At 35.1% G+C, this 21,923-nt stretch overlaps 2 protein-coding genes across 3 annotated transcripts; both read right to left on the bottom strand.

The window, feature by feature from the left end:
• Positions 1 to 1,510: 1,510 nt before the first annotated feature.
• LOC103453428 (tRNA-specific adenosine deaminase TAD2) lies at positions 1,511 to 10,032 on the bottom strand. The gene is given in 7 exon segments (XM_008392976.4): positions 1,511 to 1,903; positions 2,055 to 2,140; positions 2,357 to 2,460; positions 5,770 to 5,866; positions 5,970 to 6,129; positions 7,004 to 7,070; positions 9,977 to 10,032. Coding segments are annotated over 6 exon segments (528 nt in total). The 3' UTR covers positions 1,511 to 1,903; positions 2,055 to 2,096.
• Positions 10,033 to 13,979: 3,947 nt separating this feature from the next.
• Positions 13,980 to 17,864, bottom strand: LOC103450988 (protein CHLOROPLAST IMPORT APPARATUS 2-like). Of its 2 annotated transcripts, none has more exons than XR_011577111.1 (3): positions 15,922 to 17,853; positions 15,030 to 15,180; positions 13,980 to 14,299 (listed from the first exon to the last, which is right to left on the bottom strand). XR_011577111.1 is itself a non-coding variant. In XM_008390408.4 (3 exons), exons 1-3 carry the CDS (start codon positions 17,014 to 17,016, stop codon positions 14,240 to 14,242), a joined length of 1,311 nt encoding a protein of 436 aa, XP_008388630.1. In that variant the 5' UTR covers positions 17,017 to 17,864; the 3' UTR covers positions 13,980 to 14,239. The 2 variants fall into 2 exon arrangements, 1 of the variants encoding a protein (XP_008388630.1); XM_008390408.4 differs by having other exon boundaries at positions 15,030 to 15,185; positions 15,922 to 17,864.
• Positions 17,865 to 21,923: the final 4,059 nt, after the last annotated feature.

The following is a 21,923-nucleotide window of genomic DNA, read 5'->3' as shown; positions in this document are numbered from 1 at the left end:
AACCATAAGGTCCATTAACCAATTTAATTCAATAATTACAGATTGATTATTTTGTTGTTGTTGCACAATTAGTATTAGGAATTATAAACACGCACCATTTTACTCCTCGTATGTTTGGTTAGTCTTTGGTAGATTCGATTTTATAACCATTATGTCTATGTCACGTCTCTACATGCTTAGTTCGAGATAAATACGACGTAAGCAGGTATTTCAGATGTCTAATATCCTAATTGATCATCCTATGACTAGGAAATTTCTGTAAGACTTTAGATCTGTATGGCACGTGTCTCGAAATTGTAACTTCCTTAATTTTTCGTCCTTACATCTTAAGGTGTATAAGTTCTCCATGAAATGTAGTTGTGTAGTTTTAAGTTTTTGCCTCATCAAGTCCGCGGTTAAGGGAAGCCCGATACTTAAACTATTTGGAGAGTCCATAATTCATAGTTTTACTTAGAACATAGGTATGGTTTGATGTTTAGGTTTGGCTTGGACAAGTCATTAAAAATTTAAGAAAAACTAATGAAAATGGCGTGAAAACTTTAAGTTTTAACAATAATGACAAAATAAAAGGTAAAGTGAATAGTACTAGGATTAACTTTTTAATGTAAAAATATGGTTTTTCGTTAAAATGAATAGTACTATGAAATTTTCGTTAAAGTTTCCTTAAATTTAATGAACGTTGAATGGAAATATAGATGCTACCATGCCATATGAGAAATGCTAACAACCCTCTCACTTACCTTTTCATTTCAACTTTCTCACTTCTCTTCAGCCGACATGTACTCCATTATTACTCAAAAACTAAAATTTTAATTACATTAAAATCTCACTATATTTCTTTATTTAGTTTAATTAAAAAATAATTAAACTTTTAGTTTTGCCGCAAAAATTGAAATGAGGAGGTTAGTAAAAAGGTTGCTAGGACTGTCCCTTGCATATTTTTCCAAGTGAAGGTAGAAAAAAAGAGAAATCATGAAGAAAACTTATCCCTCTTAATAATCACAAATATGGTAGGATTGAGTGGAAATTCACGATGCGTCCATCTTCTACCTTCACTTCACAAAATATGTAAGTTTAACATTCATATTTGTATTCAACGTTCATTGGATCTAGTGGACTATCCAAATCAAGTCAATCCTAGACATCAAACGAGCTTTGAAGCTGAATTCTCATCATGACATTCATTTCGAAACTATCATGTGAATTCAACAGCTTGATACCAACAATTTGCATCACTCAAGCTCCCACTTCTCCAACACTTCCATTACATCACATTAACTAAATAAAACCAAAATTATTTGTGAATAAAGAATTAATTCATTTTATTCAATCCAATTGAATTAATTTAATTTATTTATTCAAAACAATTCAGAATAATTGAACTCCAAACTATATTTTCAAAGAAAACCCTTGACAATGTCTAAATTCAGGTTAAATCTGGTTCTTCATAAATTTCTGAAACATGAAATAAAAAAATAAAAAAAAGAGTTAGCTTCTTCTTACCACAATCTTACACTGGATGAAAACATTACGTAGTTGAACGTCTGAATGTAAAATGTAAAGTCATCGTCGGACAACATAGCATGTCAAATTTATGAAGACCAATCGTTCTTCTAGAAAGCCTACACCATAAGTTAGAACGACATGGAAGGCAAAACACAAACAAAACCCAATTCTCAAATTCTACATTTCTACTAAGTTTATTCCAAAATTTTACTAATTCAAGTAACCTTGGAAAAAATATAATTGTAGTGATAGTAGAAAATATCGAAGATAGATCCGTATTTCGTATAGTTTTCAAAGTTTTCATCCGTTCCTCTTCCGAAGTCCTCAAACATCCAATTTCGGGCTGTTGCAAACCTTAGGAACGTCTTGCTTTGGTCTTACAGTTGATTTTTAACCTCTGTAATCAAATTAACAATTGTTACATTAAACAGTGAAAAAATAGGAGAAAGGTGAGAAGCAGAAAGTAAAAAGAAGAAAAACTACAAAGCAATCAAGCGAGCAAACAATCAGATTATAATGGAAATGAACTCAAAAGGATTCCGCTGTACCATTTTATAAACGAGGTGAGAAACTAGTGAATCTCTACGTACTCATTGTGATGCTTGTTGGGCAAGAGGCCTCTGAGGCTTTGGAGCTGAGAGAAACCAAACAATACAATCAATTAAAGAAATGAAGAAAAAGCTCAAATACTTCAACCAAATGATGAATATTACAAGCAACAAATGTTAACAAAGGCTGTGATTATGACATCAAACTTATGCTACGTACTGGTATCCTCCAATGTGTAAAGGAGTTGACAAACCATAAAATGTATAAGTAAGGATTAGCCTTCAGAAAATATAAATTATACCATTAGGGTTTCCCTGTTCATAAAAACTGCGAAAAAGAGAGACTGCTTCTGTTGCCATTATCCCTCCAGTGCATTTGAAACCCTTCCCCTCTGGAGCTACACTACTATTCAACATACATAATGTGAGACTGAGAGACAATCATGTTGGCTACAAGACCGGAGACAGAAGTCGAGAACATTATAGTGCATTGATTATAATTTAGAAAATTTGCGCCACATGGCAATAATAGACTTAACATGTAAAAATATTTGAAATAATAGACATACATGTAACATATTTGCAATAATAGACATAACATGTAAACATATTTGAAATAATAGAATATAGTCTCGAGAAAGATACAGCTTCCCTTGCGTTTTTTCATCATCGCTAAAGAGAAAGATAAAGAAAATTATGCACACCCTCTTCAGCATTAGCTACAACTTGTTGAAAAACACGCCTACTAGACCTTGTTCTTTAATGTAACCAACGGCAATAGACTAAACTAGCAAATATAGAAAAACTTAGAAACACACAAGAATTATACTAGTTCAGCAGAACTTTGACCTACGTTCAGTTGTGATTTCTCTAGGTAGAGAAATCATCGTTCCTTTGATTAATAATAGAGATTACAAAACTTTTGTAAACCCTAGAACTAATCTCAAAACTCTCGTCTGTCTCTGGCTGTTTTCTCTGTAAAAATTAAGCCTTGCCGCACCCTATTTATAGGCATGGGTAGGCTTACATGTCCCAAGGCTGATTGAATTCCTATTTCTAAGTGGATTAAGAAATTACACTTATCCAAATCCAAATATAATTCTAGAAATCCAAACCTAAATTGAATAAGGAAAACTGAAATTCTTTCCTAATCCCTCTAAGACAAGAATCGGTATACCTCTAATTTTCCTAAAACATACCCAAACCGACTAGGACATATTTGACGAGCCAAAAATCCTAACACAACTAAGGAATCACCAAAAAAAAAAAAAACACACTTCCAGTTCACCTCTTACAGCCAAGTCCATGATAGGCAACATCCTCTTTCTATATGGTAGGATTGTTTGTGCTGTCTAACAAGGTGAACGTATTGATTAACTCATCAAGAATTCACTAATTAGGTGCAGACATCCTACCACTAAATCTAGAGGAAACAATCAATTATAAGAAAAATTTTAAGGCCTAAGCTCGAACTCTTCTCATCGACACATTCCTCCAATAAAACTCAGCATAATCTTGAAAACGAAAAGATATCATTGATGCGAAAATTAACTTAACACAAAAATTAAACCCTTTTGTTGTCAATTGTAGTAAAGAATGTAAGTAGAGATCGTTCTAGGCCGGGGATTAAGAGGGATTGCTAAAACACCTGAAACTGACTTAAAAATGTAGAATTAAGTTTAAAACACCAAACTAGACTCAAAAGATGCAATACAAACTAAAAAGACTCAAAACTAGTTTAAAAGACTCAAAACAGCTTAAAACAATGAATTAGACTCTAAACTGACTCTAGGGATGGGTTTGGACGAAATTAGGTTCTAACTTGACTCAAGACACTTAAAAACACAAATCAAAACAGATTTTGACTAATAAAACACTTTAAAGTAAAGGGGGATTGGATTTTGACGAATTTGAAAACAAAATAAACAGATTGTAAGCTAAAACAGATTTTGGATGAATTTGGGTAAACTATGGATGATGGGCTAGCTAAAGGGTTCTTCTCCACACATGACACACTTGCACATAAACCAATTTTCAGTTGTTCTTTCGATGAATCATGAAACTCAACACCCCAGGTTAATTATGTCCGCTTAAATTAACCTTCAAGTTCTGCTTAAGTTATTGAATTGGATGGAAAAGCGCATACAACAATTCAAGCATTCTTCAAAAGTCCTTTACGTGAACAGCACAATAAAGAAACAATCAAAGATCATTAAGCATTATGAAAACTATAAGTATTGACGAGACATTCGTTACTATGATGAGCATGAAACTCCTGCCAAGAATTCATTTAACGCGATCGTTTATATGCGACTTCCACTACTTGTGAATATAAGTTTGTAACTATTAGGTGAAACTCCCTTATATTCTAGCATCATATTCATGCATGCAACTAAGTGTGCACTCTTAATAAACATACACGAATAAGTTAACAATCAAGCAGCTAAACAAATTGAATTCACAACTTATGAAATCACAACTGAAGGTAATCAATCCATATTGCAAGTATGTTCATGGCTTTGAATTTCCCCTAGCTAAGGGGGGTTTAGTTACTCATAATTGCAACAAAATCAGAAAATAACAAAGTAGATATTGAAAGCAAGAACGAAGTACACCTAAAACGCTCCAAAGTTTCAAGCTTGCAACGCCAAAGACCTTCGTTTTCACCACCTTGTTGCAGCACAAGTATCTAAGGATGTGTATGGATTTATGGAAAGGTTATGAATGTATTTAGGTTGGATGGATGCCACGGCAAGGTTGAAGGGAATGTATGGATTTGTGTTTGATTTTTGGTTGGATGAGTGCCACGGCAAGGGAATGGATTTGTATGTGTTTGTGGGATGTGGGAATATATGGATGAATGTAAGGTGCTCAGGGCTAGGGAATTGGAATTCTAGTTATGGTGAAGGGTGGATGTATTTATAGGCTAGGGAGAGGATGTAGTGGGTGGTGGTAATGATTGGATGTAGTGGTAGGTGAATGTGTTGGGTGGTTGAAATGCGTGGTTGTAGTGGTAGGTGAATGTGTTTGGTGGTTGTAATGAGTGGATGTGTTGGGTGAAATGAGTGGATGTAGTGGTAGGTGAATGGATGTATTGGGTAAAATAAGTGGATGTAGTGGTAGGTGAATGTGTTGGGTGAAATGAGTGTGCTAAAATGGTTATTTATATGGAGAGGATGATGCACAAACTTCAAATTTCATCCATTCCTTTTGCTCCAAGCATATGCTATCCATTCCATGCCCAAAAAAATGCTCCAAAATGCACTTCTTTGCCACATTAACCCTTTGGACCTTCAAACACACGAAAATAGCTTAAAATACTAAAATAACTACGAACTAACAACATAAATGCCAAGAAACAAGCTAACTAAGTCGCATAAATATGCTCCTATCAATCATCAGACATTCTCAACACACCATTGTTAGTGAAGAGATTTCATGTTTTGTCATATTAAATTGAAGATGGAAATTATGTGCATATATGCATAAAATGCATTTCATATATGAATCTTGTGGTGTGTGTATCTGTCCATTCACAATAGGTATAGATACTTATGTAGTTCCCTACAATTTTTGGACCAAGAACTGTTTCTCGGAAAGGTACATCAAAACAAGGTAACAGTTTATAAAAGATTTCCAAGAGAAAAGAATGATTAGGGAAAACACTATAGAAACTGAGTCAAATCTTGCTTGTGATGTGGGTTAAAAAATAAACCTTGTTTGTGGATCGGAGCTACTTGAGTGCAACGACAATACTGATCCACATCCACCAAATTTGTCATTGGCACAACCATTAAATACTTCCTTTATTACTAAACATAGGAGGAAAAGTCACCTATACATTGATCCAAGTGACGAAGGGAAAGAGAAAAAAGTGTCAACATTTATATGCATATTATAAGAAAATGAGCATACCAATAAATAATAAAGCCGCTGCACACATTATGCATGGCTCACATGTAACATAGAGTTTACATTTTGAAAACTTTTCAGCAACTTCTGACTTTGAAAGCCTATGTTCTCTCCACTACTCAAGAAGAGTGTCAATGGCTTCCATCTCTGCGTGCCTTGTAGCCTGCAAATTTATGACGAGCATAGTAAATAAGAAACTCATTCCAATTTCATAAGGCTTACATATGAAACACAATTCTCATGAACATTAAACAAAGCAAACAAGTGCCAAACACAGATCTTATAAATTATAATAATAATATACATGTAAGAAAGATCTCCAAAGAATGTTTTATATAGTCAATATATTTTGAAACATTTGATCCAAGAAGTTAACCATAGAGCTGTACTTTTGGGTCAAAGTAGAAGGCAGGAAAAATATAAGAATAGTAAACTAGCAAGATCGAACTGAAGATCCAACCTGCCACATTGAAACGAGGAACACATTGAAGATGCAAGAATAAGTACACAAACAAAGAACAATCATCAAGATATTTGAGTAAATGTATTAACTGGGTTCCATCATTTCCTTGTGGTTCCAAGGAAAACAGTCTTTAAGGTATGTTTGGGTGAGGAACTTTCAAATTTTAGGGAATCCAGTGATGAAGAGATGGATCACAAAAAGCTAAATGAGAGGGATTACAAATGCACCACATGAGCATTACAAAAGGCATGTAAGAGGGATTTGCAAATGATTACCTGAAAGAAATCATTTTGAAATTCCTCACATTGCAATGCATATATGGTGCATTTTCTACTTCTTCCTATCTAACTCTTTTGTGATCCATTTCTTCTTTATCTTGCTTAAATGCCTTGGAATTTTGAGGTCCCTCACCCAAACATACCCTATGAGATAAGCAATTGAAATGTGAAAAATATTTTTATGAGAAAACTAGAGGTGTTGGGATTTTCACTATATGAAAAGAATGCTCATAAACAAATATCCAGATAAACAGAAACAATTGCTTCTTCAGCTTCAGATCCAATCAAAAACTTACATTTCGTGTCTCATTAGTTCAATTTCTTCCCGAGGTTATGACCTTCCCATCTTCAACAAGCACACAGTTGTTCAATCAAATTTATAGATTAGAAAAATGCATTAATACAAAGTAAGCCTTGATGTTTAATAAAAGAAGCAACTGAGCGCATGTTGTATCCAACTTCAAGAAGGTGATGAGAAGAATAAAAGATAAGATGGGTGTATGATACTTTACATTTTTTAATTCGGCATGGGAAACTTAATAAAGTGAAAAGTTGTGTTACCCCTACGTTCTTGCCCCAAATGAGCTTGAGGCCTGCTTTCAAAATTTAGAAAGAGAATAATTTTTAAGTTAGGCATATATAACAAGCTAAAGGAAAATAGGAGACCAGATTTTGTAAACCACAGCTAAATCATCTCTAATAGAGGTGGACCTACTTGTATGATAGATGGTTTAGATGTGATCTCCCTATCATCACCCCAAGGTAAACTAACTGATTTCCAGCAATTACGTGTGTTAGGTTTTGGTTCCTTTTTTTGTTAGTCCTATTTTGTTTAGGATTGAATTAGGAAAGCTAAGGTGCACAGATTCTTGTCCTACAAGGATTAGGGGAAAACTAGTTTTCTAGTACAATTAGATTAGGAATCCTCAAAGCAGTAACATAATAGTAATGCAAGTGTGCTTTCCTATCCCAGATAGATTAGGAGACCTAATCATATTATAAGAGTGTAAACCACACCCTGTACTTATAGATAGAGTGCGGCAAGGGTTGAAAAGCTAGCAAAAAACAAAGAGACAACCAAGAGAAGAAAAACATTAGTTCTAGGGTTTGCAAAAATATTGTATACTCTATTATTAATCAATGAAGTCGTGGTTTCTTTACCTAGAGAAATCACAGCAAGACGTAGGCAAAAGTTCAGTAGAACTAGTATAAATCTTGTGTGTTTCTAGTTATTCTCTATTTGCTAAGTTTAGTCTATTGTCGGAAACATCACAAGATCCAGAGGAGAGTATAAATAACAACAATTGATATCAAAAGCTTGGTTCAAAGTGTTCCTACGATGGCCAGTGGAAAGGAGACCACAAACCTAAGAAGCTTAAGGCTTACGTTATAACCTTTTAATGGCAAGGATGACTTCACTAATTGGCAAAGAATGATGATGAGCGTATTGATACAACAAAAGTTGGATGATGCACTCCTTGGTACGACCATGACAGAAGCAACATGGACGAAGATTCTTAAGAAGGCCAAGAGTTCCATCGAGATTCATCTCACAAAATGAGTCAGGTCCAACATCACCGAAACGATGACTATTAAGGAAGCATGTGACAAGTTGGAGAAAGTTTATATGGGCAAAAACCGTGTCTAATAAACTGTTTCTCAAGGATGAACTATTAGGGCTTCAACTGGAAGAATGAGTTGATGTTGAAGATCATGTATGCAAGATCCAAAATTGCATAGACAATCTTTAAAAGGTCGAAGAAACTTACAAAGATGATGATATGACTATCATCTTGCAAATGTATCTACCTCGTCTTACTAGCACTTTCAAACAACTTTATTGTTTGGAAAGAAGTCCTTACAACTTGAGGACGTAATTTAAGCCCTTCAGTGATATGCAAAAGTGAATGACATAATTGAAAGCTCTCAAGGCCCTAATGCCAAAGGAAATGAAAAGGGACAGGAAAAGACGAAGGAAGAGAAGAATAGCAACAAAGGTTGGTCGAAATCCAAGAAGAAAAAGAAAAAAAGGAAGGTTGTTTCGAATGTGGTTCTACCGATCAATGGAATAGGAACAACAAGATTTGGAAGGAGAAGAAAGCCAAGATGGAATGAAGCTCAAGTTCAGCTAGTGCAGTCACTAAAGAAGAAAGTGACGGGGAGCTTCGTTGTATAACATTAGGCTCCAAGGCTTTAACAAGTTAGATTTTGGATACCAGATGCACATTCCATATGTGTGCAATAAAAGAATGGTTTGATACCTACAAGATGGTCAACAACGGAAATGTTTTAATGGGGGTTGATTTGCCATGTCCTATAAGGGGATCAACACTATCACAATTAGGATGTTTTATGGAGTGATACAGGCTTTGGGGAACTCAAATGTGTCCCTCGACTGAAGAGGAATTTGATATCCATGGATACTTCAAACAAGACCGACTATGGGTATAGTACTAATGCATGAAGACTCAAGGTGACCGAGGAGATTTGGGTTGAAAAGGTTCGCATGACAACAATGACGCAAATTTCCTTACAAAGAAAGTGTCGGCAAAAACAATCAAGCATTTCTTGACATCTTGTTGATTGATTAAGGTGGAGCCTCCTCATTTGAGGTGCAATGAGGTAAGAAGTTTGCCAAGGTCTTCTTGAAGATTTCCAAAGCTGCGAAAAAAAGGTTTGAAGATACTTTGCAGTGCAATAGTCAAGACTTGTTTGACTCACCAAGGTGGAGGTTGTAAAGTTTTGGTTCTTTTTTTTTTTTTTTTTTTTTTGTTAAGAGTACTATTTTGTTTAGGACTATATTATGAATGCTAAGGCAAAGTGCACCCTAAAAGAGTTTTTGTCCTACAAGGATTAGGAGAGAATTAAGTTGTCGTGTGCAATTAGATTAGGAATCCTAAAAGCAGAAATGGAATAAGAATGCAAGTGTGCTTTCCCATCCCAAATAGATTAGGAGACCCAATCAGATTACAGGAGTGTAAACTGCACCCTACACTTATACATGGGATACGGCAAGGGCTAAAAAGCTAGGAGAAAACAAAGAGACAGCCAAAAAAAGAGAAGGCTTAGTTCTAGGGTTTCCAAAAGTATTGTAGACTCTATTTGCTAAGTTCAGTCTATTGTCGGATACCTCAAAGAACAAGATCCAAAAGAGAGTCGAGACAACAACAATGGATCAAAGGGGAAAAACAGGTGAGTACAAAGCTCAAGGGTATAAAGACTCTTAAAAGCATGACAAATAGAGTTCATGCAATTATCGGAAATCTTACCCAATAGGAACTTCGAGGCTGTCCAAAGCCTCATTTGCATGCAAATATGAAAGCATGACCAAATATAGAAGTTAAATACCAAAAAGCATAGAAAAAATTAATCTCCCAAAAAATAACCATAAAAGGAATAAAGTAACAGCATGCATATCAACTGAATTCAAATGATACAAAGTGTTTCCATTAGCAGCTACACATATTTCTGTTAAAAGATTGGAACCGGAACAACACTAATAGGCACTGGTAAACAAAAACACCAGGTTAACCCTACTATATTATATTTAGTCCGCCAATTACTATCCAAAACTTAAAATTACAGCCTCGATAGTACCTGTTCTATAGCAAGACGCATAAATTCAAGGGTATGGTCAAGGTACTCTTCTCCAAGAGATGTCATCTGTTGTAAAATGAGGAAGAGGAGACAAATCTTAAAAGCAATTAAAAGATAAATGAAATACTGTAATTACAATATCAACTTAGTTTTGGGGAAAGGAATACTCCAAAATGCATATACATGAGTTTGAGAGGTGGGGGTTCTACTACGATCTAGCTGAGAAAATTTCAGAAGCAAAAGTACTTCCAACTAAAGGTAAAGATTTTGGTTCCCTTTTGTATGGAATGGATTGAGCTTTTTTTTTTTTTTTTTTTGAACAATTAATATTATCTACACTAAGGGGAGGGGGTGAGCTTAGCCTTACAATGGACTAACAATAATGTGGTTCAAATTCGCCTTTTGAGAGAATCAAACCTAAGACCTGTTGTTTGGGCATGAAATCTCGCTGGGATGGGTCCCTAGCTCGAGCACACAGCTCCCCGAGGAGTTGGCACTTTGCTTGATTGTCGGGCTTCGGCTTTAGCTCTGAAAGGTGCATTTATGGGGCTTTAGGTGTAGGCCTTGAGGCTCGCAATCAAAACTAACTAAGTGCTAAGGTGTGCCATTGCCATCTCTATATGGCAGATGTAGAACAAGTGTATTTAAGCCGATTACTTGCACCCCAAGTTATTCTGACTTCTTGTTATCAAAGGATTATCGTAGATGGGTTAAGTCTACATTAAGTTCTTTTATGTGCATTGAGATCAAGGACTTTTAGTTCTTTATCTTGTATGCTTAAAGGATGGAGATCAAGATCTAATCAAGTCATCAGTTTTAATCAGTTTTAATCATTTTTAATCTTCTTATGATAATAAAACCACTAAGTGAACCAGATATGAGAACTGATGAAACTTTGGATCATCAAAAGACTAAAAATGACTTGAATATGTACTGGGGAATACATTATAACAATAGATCTATTAATTGAAAGACAAAACAAAGAGGGGTAGGGAAGATTTCACCTTGTCGGGCAAGGTTAAACGTCTTGCAATCTCTATGTTGTAGTTCTAAAGGGTTAGGTATTGAAAGAAGGATGAAAGGTAAATGGGTTTACACAAGAGAATCGATACTACAACATTTGAAGAAAGTAGCAGAGCTTTTACATAGACAAAAGATGTCTTTCTAAAGGAAGTCTAAAGCTAAAAGGGTGCAAAATCTGGACAAAGCACAACTTTCTGGATATTTGCTTGACCGAGAGGCAAGTTGTATGTTTGTTTGTTTGATTGGTTGAGTGTCCTTGTCTCTAGGCTCTCTTCCTCTATTTATAGGCAAATTAGCCCGAATGTGTTGTTTCTGCTCTTACCCGAAAGCAACTGGAGGGTAGTAAGTCATCATCATTTTTACATGTTCTGCCATTCGGAAAAGTGCTTTTGGGTCGAGAGTTGGTTGATTTCCATCGATTGTCACTTCCCTTGTAAGCACATAACCTTTGCATTTAATGGGGAGCCGTCATATTGTCTCAAGATGGGTATTTGGGCTTGACTCTAAGCCTTGGGCAAAATCTCCTCTATTGAGCTCTTTTGGTCTTCCTTCCTTTAAGTCCAAAGTTAAATATTAACCCAAACACCTGTCACTTACAAATACGAGGAATACCACTAGACCGTAGTACTAAGTAACGGATGAGTGAGCTTTTGGTTGATCCTCGTTCACTTGTTTGCATTTTATCTGTTTTATTTTTAATTCAATCGTTTCTTCGAAACCCTAGGCGCATTGATTGTATGCAAAACTACCCTCGAAAATTCAAACACAAATATGTAATGTCCGTCAATTTTATTCCCAATGACGGCGTTGAGTGCATGCTCAACAACCCAGGAACCCAGCAAAACCCCCAATTTGAATACCAAATTATGTCAATCAAAATTTAAACAATCTAACAATCAATAAAAAATCAAGGGGAAATCGTAATTTACCAATCGAATAATAAATTAAAATTAAATATAAAACAAAATTGAGAGAGCAATTAAGGGAAGAAGAGTACCAGGTGGATATGGAGGTACTGTGAATGGAGTGGAGTTGGTGAGTGTGTTGCTTGCTGTTGCAGGGGAAAAAGAAGAGAGAATAATAATTTGGAGGACACAAAGCGGCGTCGTCTCGCTCATCTATTAAAACGGATATTTGTCTCTCCGAATCTATATGGACCATTTAATCCATGTCGTCCCCTCAGATCATGCGGTCAAAATTTTATATTTATTATTTTCTTGATGTGTTTCACAGGAAACAACGTCATAATGCGAGATAGATTAATTTTTTTTATGGTGATTGGTGAGTCGAGCTTTACTCCTCTACACATGAAAGGACAAAAAATAACAGTTAAGATTTAATTAAATGTCCTTGTGCTTATGAAAAAAATATGTGTAGGGAGAATTTTCGTTAGCGAGTCAGGTCTGCTGCTGACTTGAAATTGTTTTGATCGGACCATTAAAATTGGGATTGTAGAATTTTGTAGTAAAAATGGGGGAATTGAAAATTAGGAAAGACACAATTTGAAATTTTTTTCAAAACGCGATAGGAGGGTAAAGAAACATAGGGAACATGTTACTTAGTACTATGGTCCAGTGGTATTTTTTTTCACTTGTAAGTGAAAAGTCTTAGGTTCGATTCTGGCCAAAAACGAATTTGAACCACACTATTATGGCTAGCTCAGTGTGAGACTTAGCCCACTTCTCCACCCCTTAGTATAAATAATATCGTTTGTTCAAAAAAAAAAACATAGGGAAAATGAATTTTTATGATAAACCAAACAGCGTAGAGACTGCACCTAGTTGTCTTGAACTATAATCAACCTCATATTGGGCCTTGAACGCCTGGAGTAGAGAAAGACAATTCAAACTTTTAAGATTGTTTTCTACATTTAAAAAGAGATACCACTAACGTACGAGTTGGTTAGTAAACATATTAGGATTCACTACAAGAGGTATGTAAAACAGTTGAAATGTGAAGGTTCGAGATCTAGTTTTCCCAAACAAGGATTATACGCACATGAAAACCGAGACCATTATCTACAAGAGAGCAACCCAAGTAAACTGCAACAAAAATAGCTCCATCACGTGCTACTTAACCTCACAACCAAAATTCCGTAATTAAACAAACAAGCAGTAGCTGCATAATTTGAGACATATTAAGTCACTTGATGAGCGATGAATTGTACTACTTATTTTATCCCTAAGAACTATATTTTATAATGATATATTTGCTTTTAATTAAGGTCATTACATGTTAATGTATTTTTATGGCTAGATTAACACGATGGAGAAATATATCTTGCTCTAATTAGTAAACCATTGTGCATTTTGAATATTAAAAGCTAAGATCACGTGCCAATTGTGAGTGGAATGCAGGATGGCAATTGAAACCAAAATAGAGCACGTGATTACGACAAACAAGGTTGGCCTTCCTTTCACTTCATAAATCGATCACGTAGTAACTTGAGGAGAAACTCCTCCTCATTTCATTGAGGAGCCAAGTTAATAAAACTTTAAACAACATGACAACATTAGAAGAGAAATACCACGAACGTGAGATCTAGTTAGTAAAACTATACGGATTGATTATGAGTCATTTGTAAAAATAGTTGGAATGCAAATCTATGCATATAAAAACCGAAACTATATCATAGAAGATAACAACCCAAAATAAATTTCAACTAAAATAACTTGATTTATGTGCTACTTGTGCCTCCTACAACAAAATCTCTTTACCCATAAAAAAGTAACCAGTCTAGTCTTCATCTCTTTGGCTTCTTTGCTAGTGTGAGAAACATAAAAGTCAAAATAATTAACAAAACAGGAGAACTAATTACTTAATTAATTAATACAACAAAGGGAAAAGGGTAGAAAGAGAGAAAGAGGGGGCCAGAAAGTGTGTCCTATGGCCATGATCCAAAGAGAAAATCATCATATTTCCTTTTGTCTTTGAACATTTGCGCTAGAATGTGGCCTTCTAACAAATCTTCCCTGAAACAAATAAAGAAACCAACATCAGTCCCTGAAACAAAAATATAGTTTCTATGATGGGGAACAAGTATAACTAAAATGAGGTTTGGTGTTGCAGACGTGAGCGTAGTCATATTAGTTAGAACGGAACGTGCACTCTTACAAGTTAAAGTCTTTCTCCCCAAAGTTTGAATTAGATTAAAATAGAATATCTCACTTGTATCAAAATAAGTTTTTGTTATTCTATCAAGCCAATCTAATTTGTTTCTCAATTGAACCCCGATTTGTTAACAAGATGGTGTTTACGTTGATCTTTAGTTACTGTAGTGCCATGATCAGTCCGTACGTCATTCTTTAGGAGATTTTTGAGTTGAGCAACCCTAACTTATGATGAATCTTCGGTAATAGTTCATGAGCCCTAAAAAAGATCTTCGCTTACTCACTTGTCAAGTAAGTTTTTTCTAGCAAGAAGGAGAGAATGGAGATAGAGTTTGGGAGGGGAAAAGGAGAAGAAAACATAAATACAAATCATGAGAAACATGTTGTAAAGTAAGAATCATGACATCTTTATTTTTCTTTTTCGTTTATCTTGGACTCAAATTCATCAATTCGGTGCTAAATCTACTATATTAGTGTGCTTCACCATTTGCACCCACATTCAAATCTCTTTCCACATCGTCTAGATAAATTAGTATATATTATTATTACTTGCAGATAAAAAAACAAGAATGTTTTAGAAGAAAAGATGTACCTTCATTCTAGGCCGTCGATCGGCATTGACTTTTCTAACTTGGTATCTAATCTTCTTAGAGAAGAGGCGGGTACGACGTTTCTCCTTGTAGCGCAACACGCTAGCCTCTCTCAGTCCTCCGGCGTCTGAAAATAAATCAATCTGCGCCAACCTGGCCTGCCCAAAACAAACCCAATGATCAACAAAATAATAAGTTATAGACAAAAAAAACAAGGACAATTCTATCATTCTATCGTACATTCTTGACTTCCCAATAGATTATGGAGCCATAAAATGGCCAATACCGCCTTCAATAAAATAATAAATATTAATCATTGTGTCCAAAAAGAAAAACCACAAAAAATACTATGATTTCGACCAAAAAATGATACAAAAGATTATAAAAGTAATGATACAAAATAATAAGTTTTGGACAAATAAATACTTTGGCACTTACGGCAAAGCGATCGGATTGGCAAAAATACAAGTGACTTCTCTGTCATTTGAGCTTAAAAATTGTTACGTTAGGATTCATAATTTTTTTTAGCGAATGCAATTATATGACTCATTACAATTACGGTATCACGTAAGACAATATTAGTCAGAAGAATAACTTAAACAACTGTTCATCCAAATTTTTGTAAGTGAAGTTTTAAGTATGATGAAGTTGAGAAATTATTTTTTTAATAACGATATTATATACATTAAAGAAGAAAGAATGAATAAAGTAAAACGGAAACAAAAAATAAATTAACGCCCAAAATAAATTGCACACCGACTTTATTAGACTGACAAAAAACGGGGGAACTGATTTTTTTTTTTTTTGTTTATATTTTTTTTTTCAAGTTCCAGACTTTGAACACGTTTAAGTTTTCCGGGAATTCGATTCCCTGGCAGGAGATGAGAAACGTACAGAGACATCATTCCCCGCCGCATCGGATCCCGGCATTTCCTCCGAAAACGGCGACGCTTTGTTCGACCAAGCATTCAAAACGTCGTCGTAGTCCAGTTTTAGCATCAGCCCGGGCTCCTCCTCCACCGGGGGCTTCGGAATCGGATTCGCCTCCTTCGGCAATTCCGCTGCGGTTCTCGTTTCCAACACCAATAGCTTCTCCACCTTCTTCTTCTTCTTCTTCTTGGCTGTGGCCGCGGCTGGAGCTGGGGCGGAACACGACTGAGATTTGTTAAATCTGGGCGAGATTTCGAGAACATCGACGGTGGGAAAACTCCACCAGTTCCCATCATCGACGTGCCTCAACGGCCTCACTCCTCTTCTCGACCCGAACCCGAATTCGAATTTCCCGCCAAATCCGAGCCCCATTGGGTACCCATAACAGGAATTCCAGTTCGAATTCGGGTTCGGATTCGAATTATTCATTTGCTCACCTCCATTGTTAGACTCATCCTCCAAGTCCATGTTCACACTCATACTTCCCATGATGCTATCAATCCCCTCTTCAGTTTCCTCGTCGAGAATCGACTCCGCATCGAAGTCTTCCTCTTGAAAATTGTACCCGTCACATAACTCCATGGAATCGGAATTGCAATTCGGCTGGGAATCGAATTCCCCGGGACTCCGGCACGGCTTCTCGAACGAATTCAGGGACTTGGGCTCGAATTGGGAACTGGGTTTTTCCCGGATTGGGAGGTGGAGCAAGAACCCGGCATTTTCGGGTTCGATGACTCTGAAGGGCAGGAGCAATTCTGAGGATTGGTCGAAGAAAGAGTCGTGGGGTTTAGTGAATTTTCTGGGATTTGTGAAGTTCTTGGAAGAGAAGATGTTGGGGTACGCTGTGGAGAGCAATGCGGCGGCTTCGTTGTATGTTTGGTTTGGCCGTTTTCGAGGGGTACGAGGTTTTCTCGTCGAGATTGCGAGGCCGGAGTTGCTGGATTCCGAGAGAGTTGAGGACGGAGAAGAAGTGGAGGTGAAGGTTGATGTGGACGGCGATTTGACTATGTCAAGCTCGAAGGCATAGGTTCTTCCGCCGCCTCTTAGACACGAAGACATCTTTTGATGATTCCGAGGAACCAAAGGCAAAGACAGAGAACTTAGAAACACAAACAAAACTCAGGCTGTTGAATTGAAGAGCATACACAACAGGTGAGATGAAGTCATGGAATTGTTGAAATTCAAGTTGCTAAAATCTTTGCTTTAGAAGGACAGAAAGGAACTTGAAAAGGTACAAAACCCTAAACCCTAAAAGTAGACGAAACAAAAGGTATTGGGTATTTGAAGTGAAAAGTGGGAAAAGGCCAAGCAGTTTTTGTGTGATTAAAAAAGAAAGAACACCTGAGAAATGGGTTTTTTTGAACCTATTGGGTTTCTTTGAACCCACCGATGTGATGTGGGACTTTAACACAAAATCGGAGCAAAGAAATCAAAATTTGATGGGAAAAATGTTGAAGGTTGTTTCAGAAAAACCCAAGAAACGAAACCCCAAAAAGTCCATAGTATGTTTCTATTCTCTCTTGAAAAAAAAGTGTCCCAAAACCCTAGAGAGAGAAGAAAACCCAAGTGACTGAAACTATCAAGGGAATTAGTAACTGGGTCTTGGCAGATGGAGAAAAGGAATGGAAATTTCCCAGAGAGGAAAGTTACCCAATAAAGAAAATCGAATACTGTATATGCTGTGGAAATTGAGCACCAAAAACAGAAGGATTGAGGGGAGAGAGAGAGAGAGAGAGAGACAGAGGAGGTGGAGTTTTTGGAGAGTAGGTCACGAGGCGGACCAAATAAAAGGAAGTAAAGAACCGTTGGGAGGAACGTAAATATAGCACAAGCATATGAAGAGACAGATTCTATGTCGCTCTCCCCTCTTCTCTCCCTCTCTAAAGAGGCCAGACGGGCACTGAGAGACCGGGAAGTGCCCATGTATGAGTGATGGAGATGATACAGAGGAAGAGACAATGCTCAGCTTCAGCAGTTCTGGCTGTGGGACCCTTTTTCTTTTTTCTGCCTTCTTTTTCTCTAATTTTCTCGCTACCTTTTTACCGTTTCAATCATTTTACCTTGAGTGCATTTTGCTCGCAACCATAATTATAGTTATGTTTATTATATGCCTAATTATTTGTTACATGTTATTTATTTAACTCTAGTTAAATTTTATATTAAATGTTACTTTTTAAATTATGAAAAAACGTTAACCAATGTTAAGTAAAACGACAACTGAAAAATGATTAGGTATATGGTAAGCATACACTAAAGTTTAGGGTGGTGAGAAAAAATACTCCATTTTATCTTGCTAATTTCACATCAATTAAATTCATACTTCTTTTATTTTCTAAAAGATAAAATACAATTTGTTTTGATTTTATCATAACTTTTTTATTTTGATAATTAAATAAATTCATTGATGAAACTTAATTTCTTCCGACCTTAACTTTGTTCAAGTGGTTTGGGTAAAACAAAATACTTTGTTCAAATGGTTACAGATGAAATACTTTGGGGATCTCTCGAGTCTTGGATTTATAGCTAAGGATGTATCTTCCTCATAGTTGTAATGGAGTAGCTCGCTGTTTAGCTAAAATTCAATTTACATGGTGATGACTCAAAAGCATGGTTCGAGGAACCCTCAGATTTCATTAGGGCTGTATTCATCCATAATTTGGCCCCTTGAAGGTTAATTTCAATAAAGATATTGTTTCACCTGAAAGAAAAAAAATTATGTAACATTTATTATTTTAGTTACTTTTTGGGAAAAAAAAATTGCTTAATTTTAATAATGCATAATTACATTTTGTGTATATGATATTTTTTTTCTTTTGTTTCTATGGCTTGGTAGGAATTCCTTTAATTCAAATGAGAAACAGAAGAATTGAATTTATTTGGAGTCTTCCCGCTCAACTTGTGTTTATATGAGATGGATCACATGCAACCACAGCTTTATTTTTTGATTAAATAATAATAGAGCAACAACAACCCAATCATTGAACAACTTAAAAAGATTTTCTGAAGCTGATTAAAACAAAACAAAAAAAAAGCACCCACAAACACCAAATCTAATATTCATAAAAGAAAACATCAAATCTATGATGTGTTCGATAATAAATTTGTTTTCGTTTTTCAGTCTTCAATTATATAAAAAGAAGAATAAGGAAAACTAATGAAAATAGTTTGAAAACTTTTAGTTTTAATGACAAAGACAAAATAAATGGTAAAGTGAATAGTACCATGATTGACTTTTTAATGTAAAAATGTGATTTTTCGTTAAAATGAACAGTACATGGAGCTTTTCGTTAAACTTCCCTAAATTATAGCAATGATCCATCAACTTTAACCAAATTAGAGCAATTCTCCTTTAACTAAAAATGTATTACCATTGGTCCCTCACTTCATCAAAACATGTAGCCATGGTCCCTTTCGTCAACTCTGTCAGAATTCTGTTAAAATGAGTTATGTTGGAATGACCATTGCTCCAACTGGGTTAAATTTGGGAGACCATTAATTTCTCCAGTTGGATTAAAGTTGAGGGACAATTGATGTAATTTTTCTTATTTGATTTTTCATATTGGCCTCTTAATTCAACCTCATGTGCATGGCACGTGACTCATTTTGACGAAATTTCTAACGGAATTGACAAAAATGATCATAGCTGCATGTTTTTATAAGTTGAAAGACCAATGACAATTGATTTTTAGTTAAGAGACAATTGCTCAAATTTGGTTAAAGTTGAGGGACCATTGTTGCAATTTACTCTAAAAAGAAAGTAGATGGAATGATAGGTGAATCAAGAAAATGAAGAGAGAAGGATAAATGTACATGAAATGAACATACAAAAGTGAAAACAAAAAACTAGAAATTGTTTTCATTTTTTCTGTTTTTGATTTTCATGTAGTATACGATCCCAATTGCATTTGTTCTATATCCTCCCATCATCCTTCCTCTATCCCTATTCATCCTCATTTCTTCCTTGTATTTCCTCTTTATTCTAAACTAAAAACTAACGAAATAGTTATTAAAATGGTCTGTAATGTCTCGTTGTGTTATGATTGTAACCTATAGAGAATAACACTAGCTAAAGGCATGGAACAAAATTGTTCTGATGAAGTATGTGTAAGTATAACTCAAGGGGGAATGATATGATAGACACACTTTTTTTTTTTTTTTGCTTTCTTTATACACACTTTTATTTAATTATGTTTGTTGTTTTCATTTAATTTAATAAAAAAATAAATAAATTGAAAAGCATATGAGAGGTTGAAAATATAAATCAACTCCTGACTCAACTAGCGTAAAATGAGCGAGATCATGGTCAAGATTTTAAGCTCACATTATTTATGCAAACAAATAATAAAAGTTGCATTGATGGATACCATTTAGTACTATATTCTAGTGATATTCTTCTTCACTTGTAAGTGAGAAATTTTATGTTTGATTATTGTCAAAGACGAATTTAAACTATATTATTACGATTGAATAGCCCAAATATTCTCAATCTCATCAGATCTAACCATGGGACAAGCATGGATGTCTTGTTTGGATGATTCTTAGTATGCCACCCATACCACCTGCAAAGTCACTTGAGATTTTATGGAAAACCCTTTTCTTATCTGGTGACGTGTCGATTTCCAATTGGGCGTTCGAGATTTTATAGGGCTGACTGGAATGCAGTTTTTTTGGGTTTGGATGATATTCACGTGTATCAAGAAATAAGGTGGGTTTTTGGATCTCTGGCAATGATTTGAAGGTCCTTTTTGTTGTTTGGTGTCCTCTGTCAATTTTAATGTGCGGTCGATGAGAATCATACGTTGTGCTTATTAGGTTCAATAACTTGAAGATTACAATATCAAATTGTTATGGCTTTTGCACACCCTTCCGGCCCCCATCCCATTATCCTTGTATTCCACTTGTAATTAACCAAAATCACACAAAATTTGCACCATAGAACAAGATTGATAATTACCCACTAGTCTACCTCAATCAGCCAATACACTCGACGTGTGTCAAGGACAGTTTATAACGAGTGAAACAAACATGATAGCGAGATCGCATTCGCATTTGTGTACTTTTTTAGGACATGCCTTTATTTAATGGTTTCATTTTTTTGATGTTATACACGAGATTATAAGTGATAGCCATATCACATTTGCATTTGTGTACTTTTATAGTGATATTATTTATGAGTCTTTCTTTGTGACGAGTATTTTACTTTGTTGGAATTTGCATATTTGCTGATGTGTTGTGCACAAAATTCATGTTGGTATGGACACTAGTTGGTTCGTTGTCAATTCTTCTTCGAAGTCGGCACTGCTCATTGTCAAAGAGTGTACTCATATTTCTTTTACCTATTGTAAAGAACCTATTTTTATTTCAGGCTGGTAAAAAAAAAATATATATATATATATATCTAGATTGGTATGTTTTAAAGTAATTTATTAAAAATACAAAGATAAATTTATATGACAAAATAACAAATAATACGATCAGGTTGGACCATATAACCAAAATTATAGATTCAAAGAATAAACTTTCTTGTAGCATATAAGAATTCTACTTATAAACAAAATTAATTATGAAATAAAGATATGAATTTGTGAAAGGAAAAAACAACTAATGTAGAAGAGAACCGTAGAATTTTGGATTATGAACTTACAGTGCACGACCTGGTGACCTAAAAGCCAAATACTCAAATATAAAAAAACCTATAAATCATGGAACGGGGTAGCAATAATTGATCACAAATTTACAAACAAATAATATTTCATTACTTGCAGACAAGTTCTTCATTCAGCAACAGTAATGATTAGGAAGTCAAATCAATTAAAAAAATCAACTAACGCTATAACTTTTATCTTTATTTGTAAATTGTCAATTTTTTTTCTCCCAAAGGTAGAATTTATTAAAATCATAATCGAATAAAAACGTTTACATCCTCTGTTAATATATTAAACAAAAACTCATGGTCTAAATAATCT

Source organism: Malus domestica, chromosome 16, assembly GCF_042453785.1.
Source record: "Malus domestica chromosome 16, GDT2T_hap1".
Taxonomy (NCBI): Eukaryota; Viridiplantae; Streptophyta; class Magnoliopsida; order Rosales; family Rosaceae; genus Malus; species Malus domestica.
The sequence above is the reverse complement of the archived record's forward strand: the minus strand, read 5'-3'. Positions and strand labels throughout refer to the sequence as shown.

What these genes read in the sequence shown, in the direction of transcription:
- LOC103450988 (XM_008390408.4), bottom strand. Translation starts at nt 17,016, where the DNA reads ATGTCTTCGTGTCTAAGAGGCGGCGGAAGAACCTATGCCTTCGAGCTT. An exon ending in CGGCGGGGAATGATGTCTCT is followed by an intron (nt 15,186 to 15,921) that starts GTACGTTTCTCA and finishes TGTTTTGGGCAG; the next exon opens with GCCAGGTTGGCGCAGATTGA. An exon ending in ATCGACGGCCTAGAATGAAG is followed by an intron (nt 14,300 to 15,029) that starts GTACATCTTTTC and finishes TATTTGTTTCAG; the next exon opens with GGAAGATTTGTTAGAAGGCC.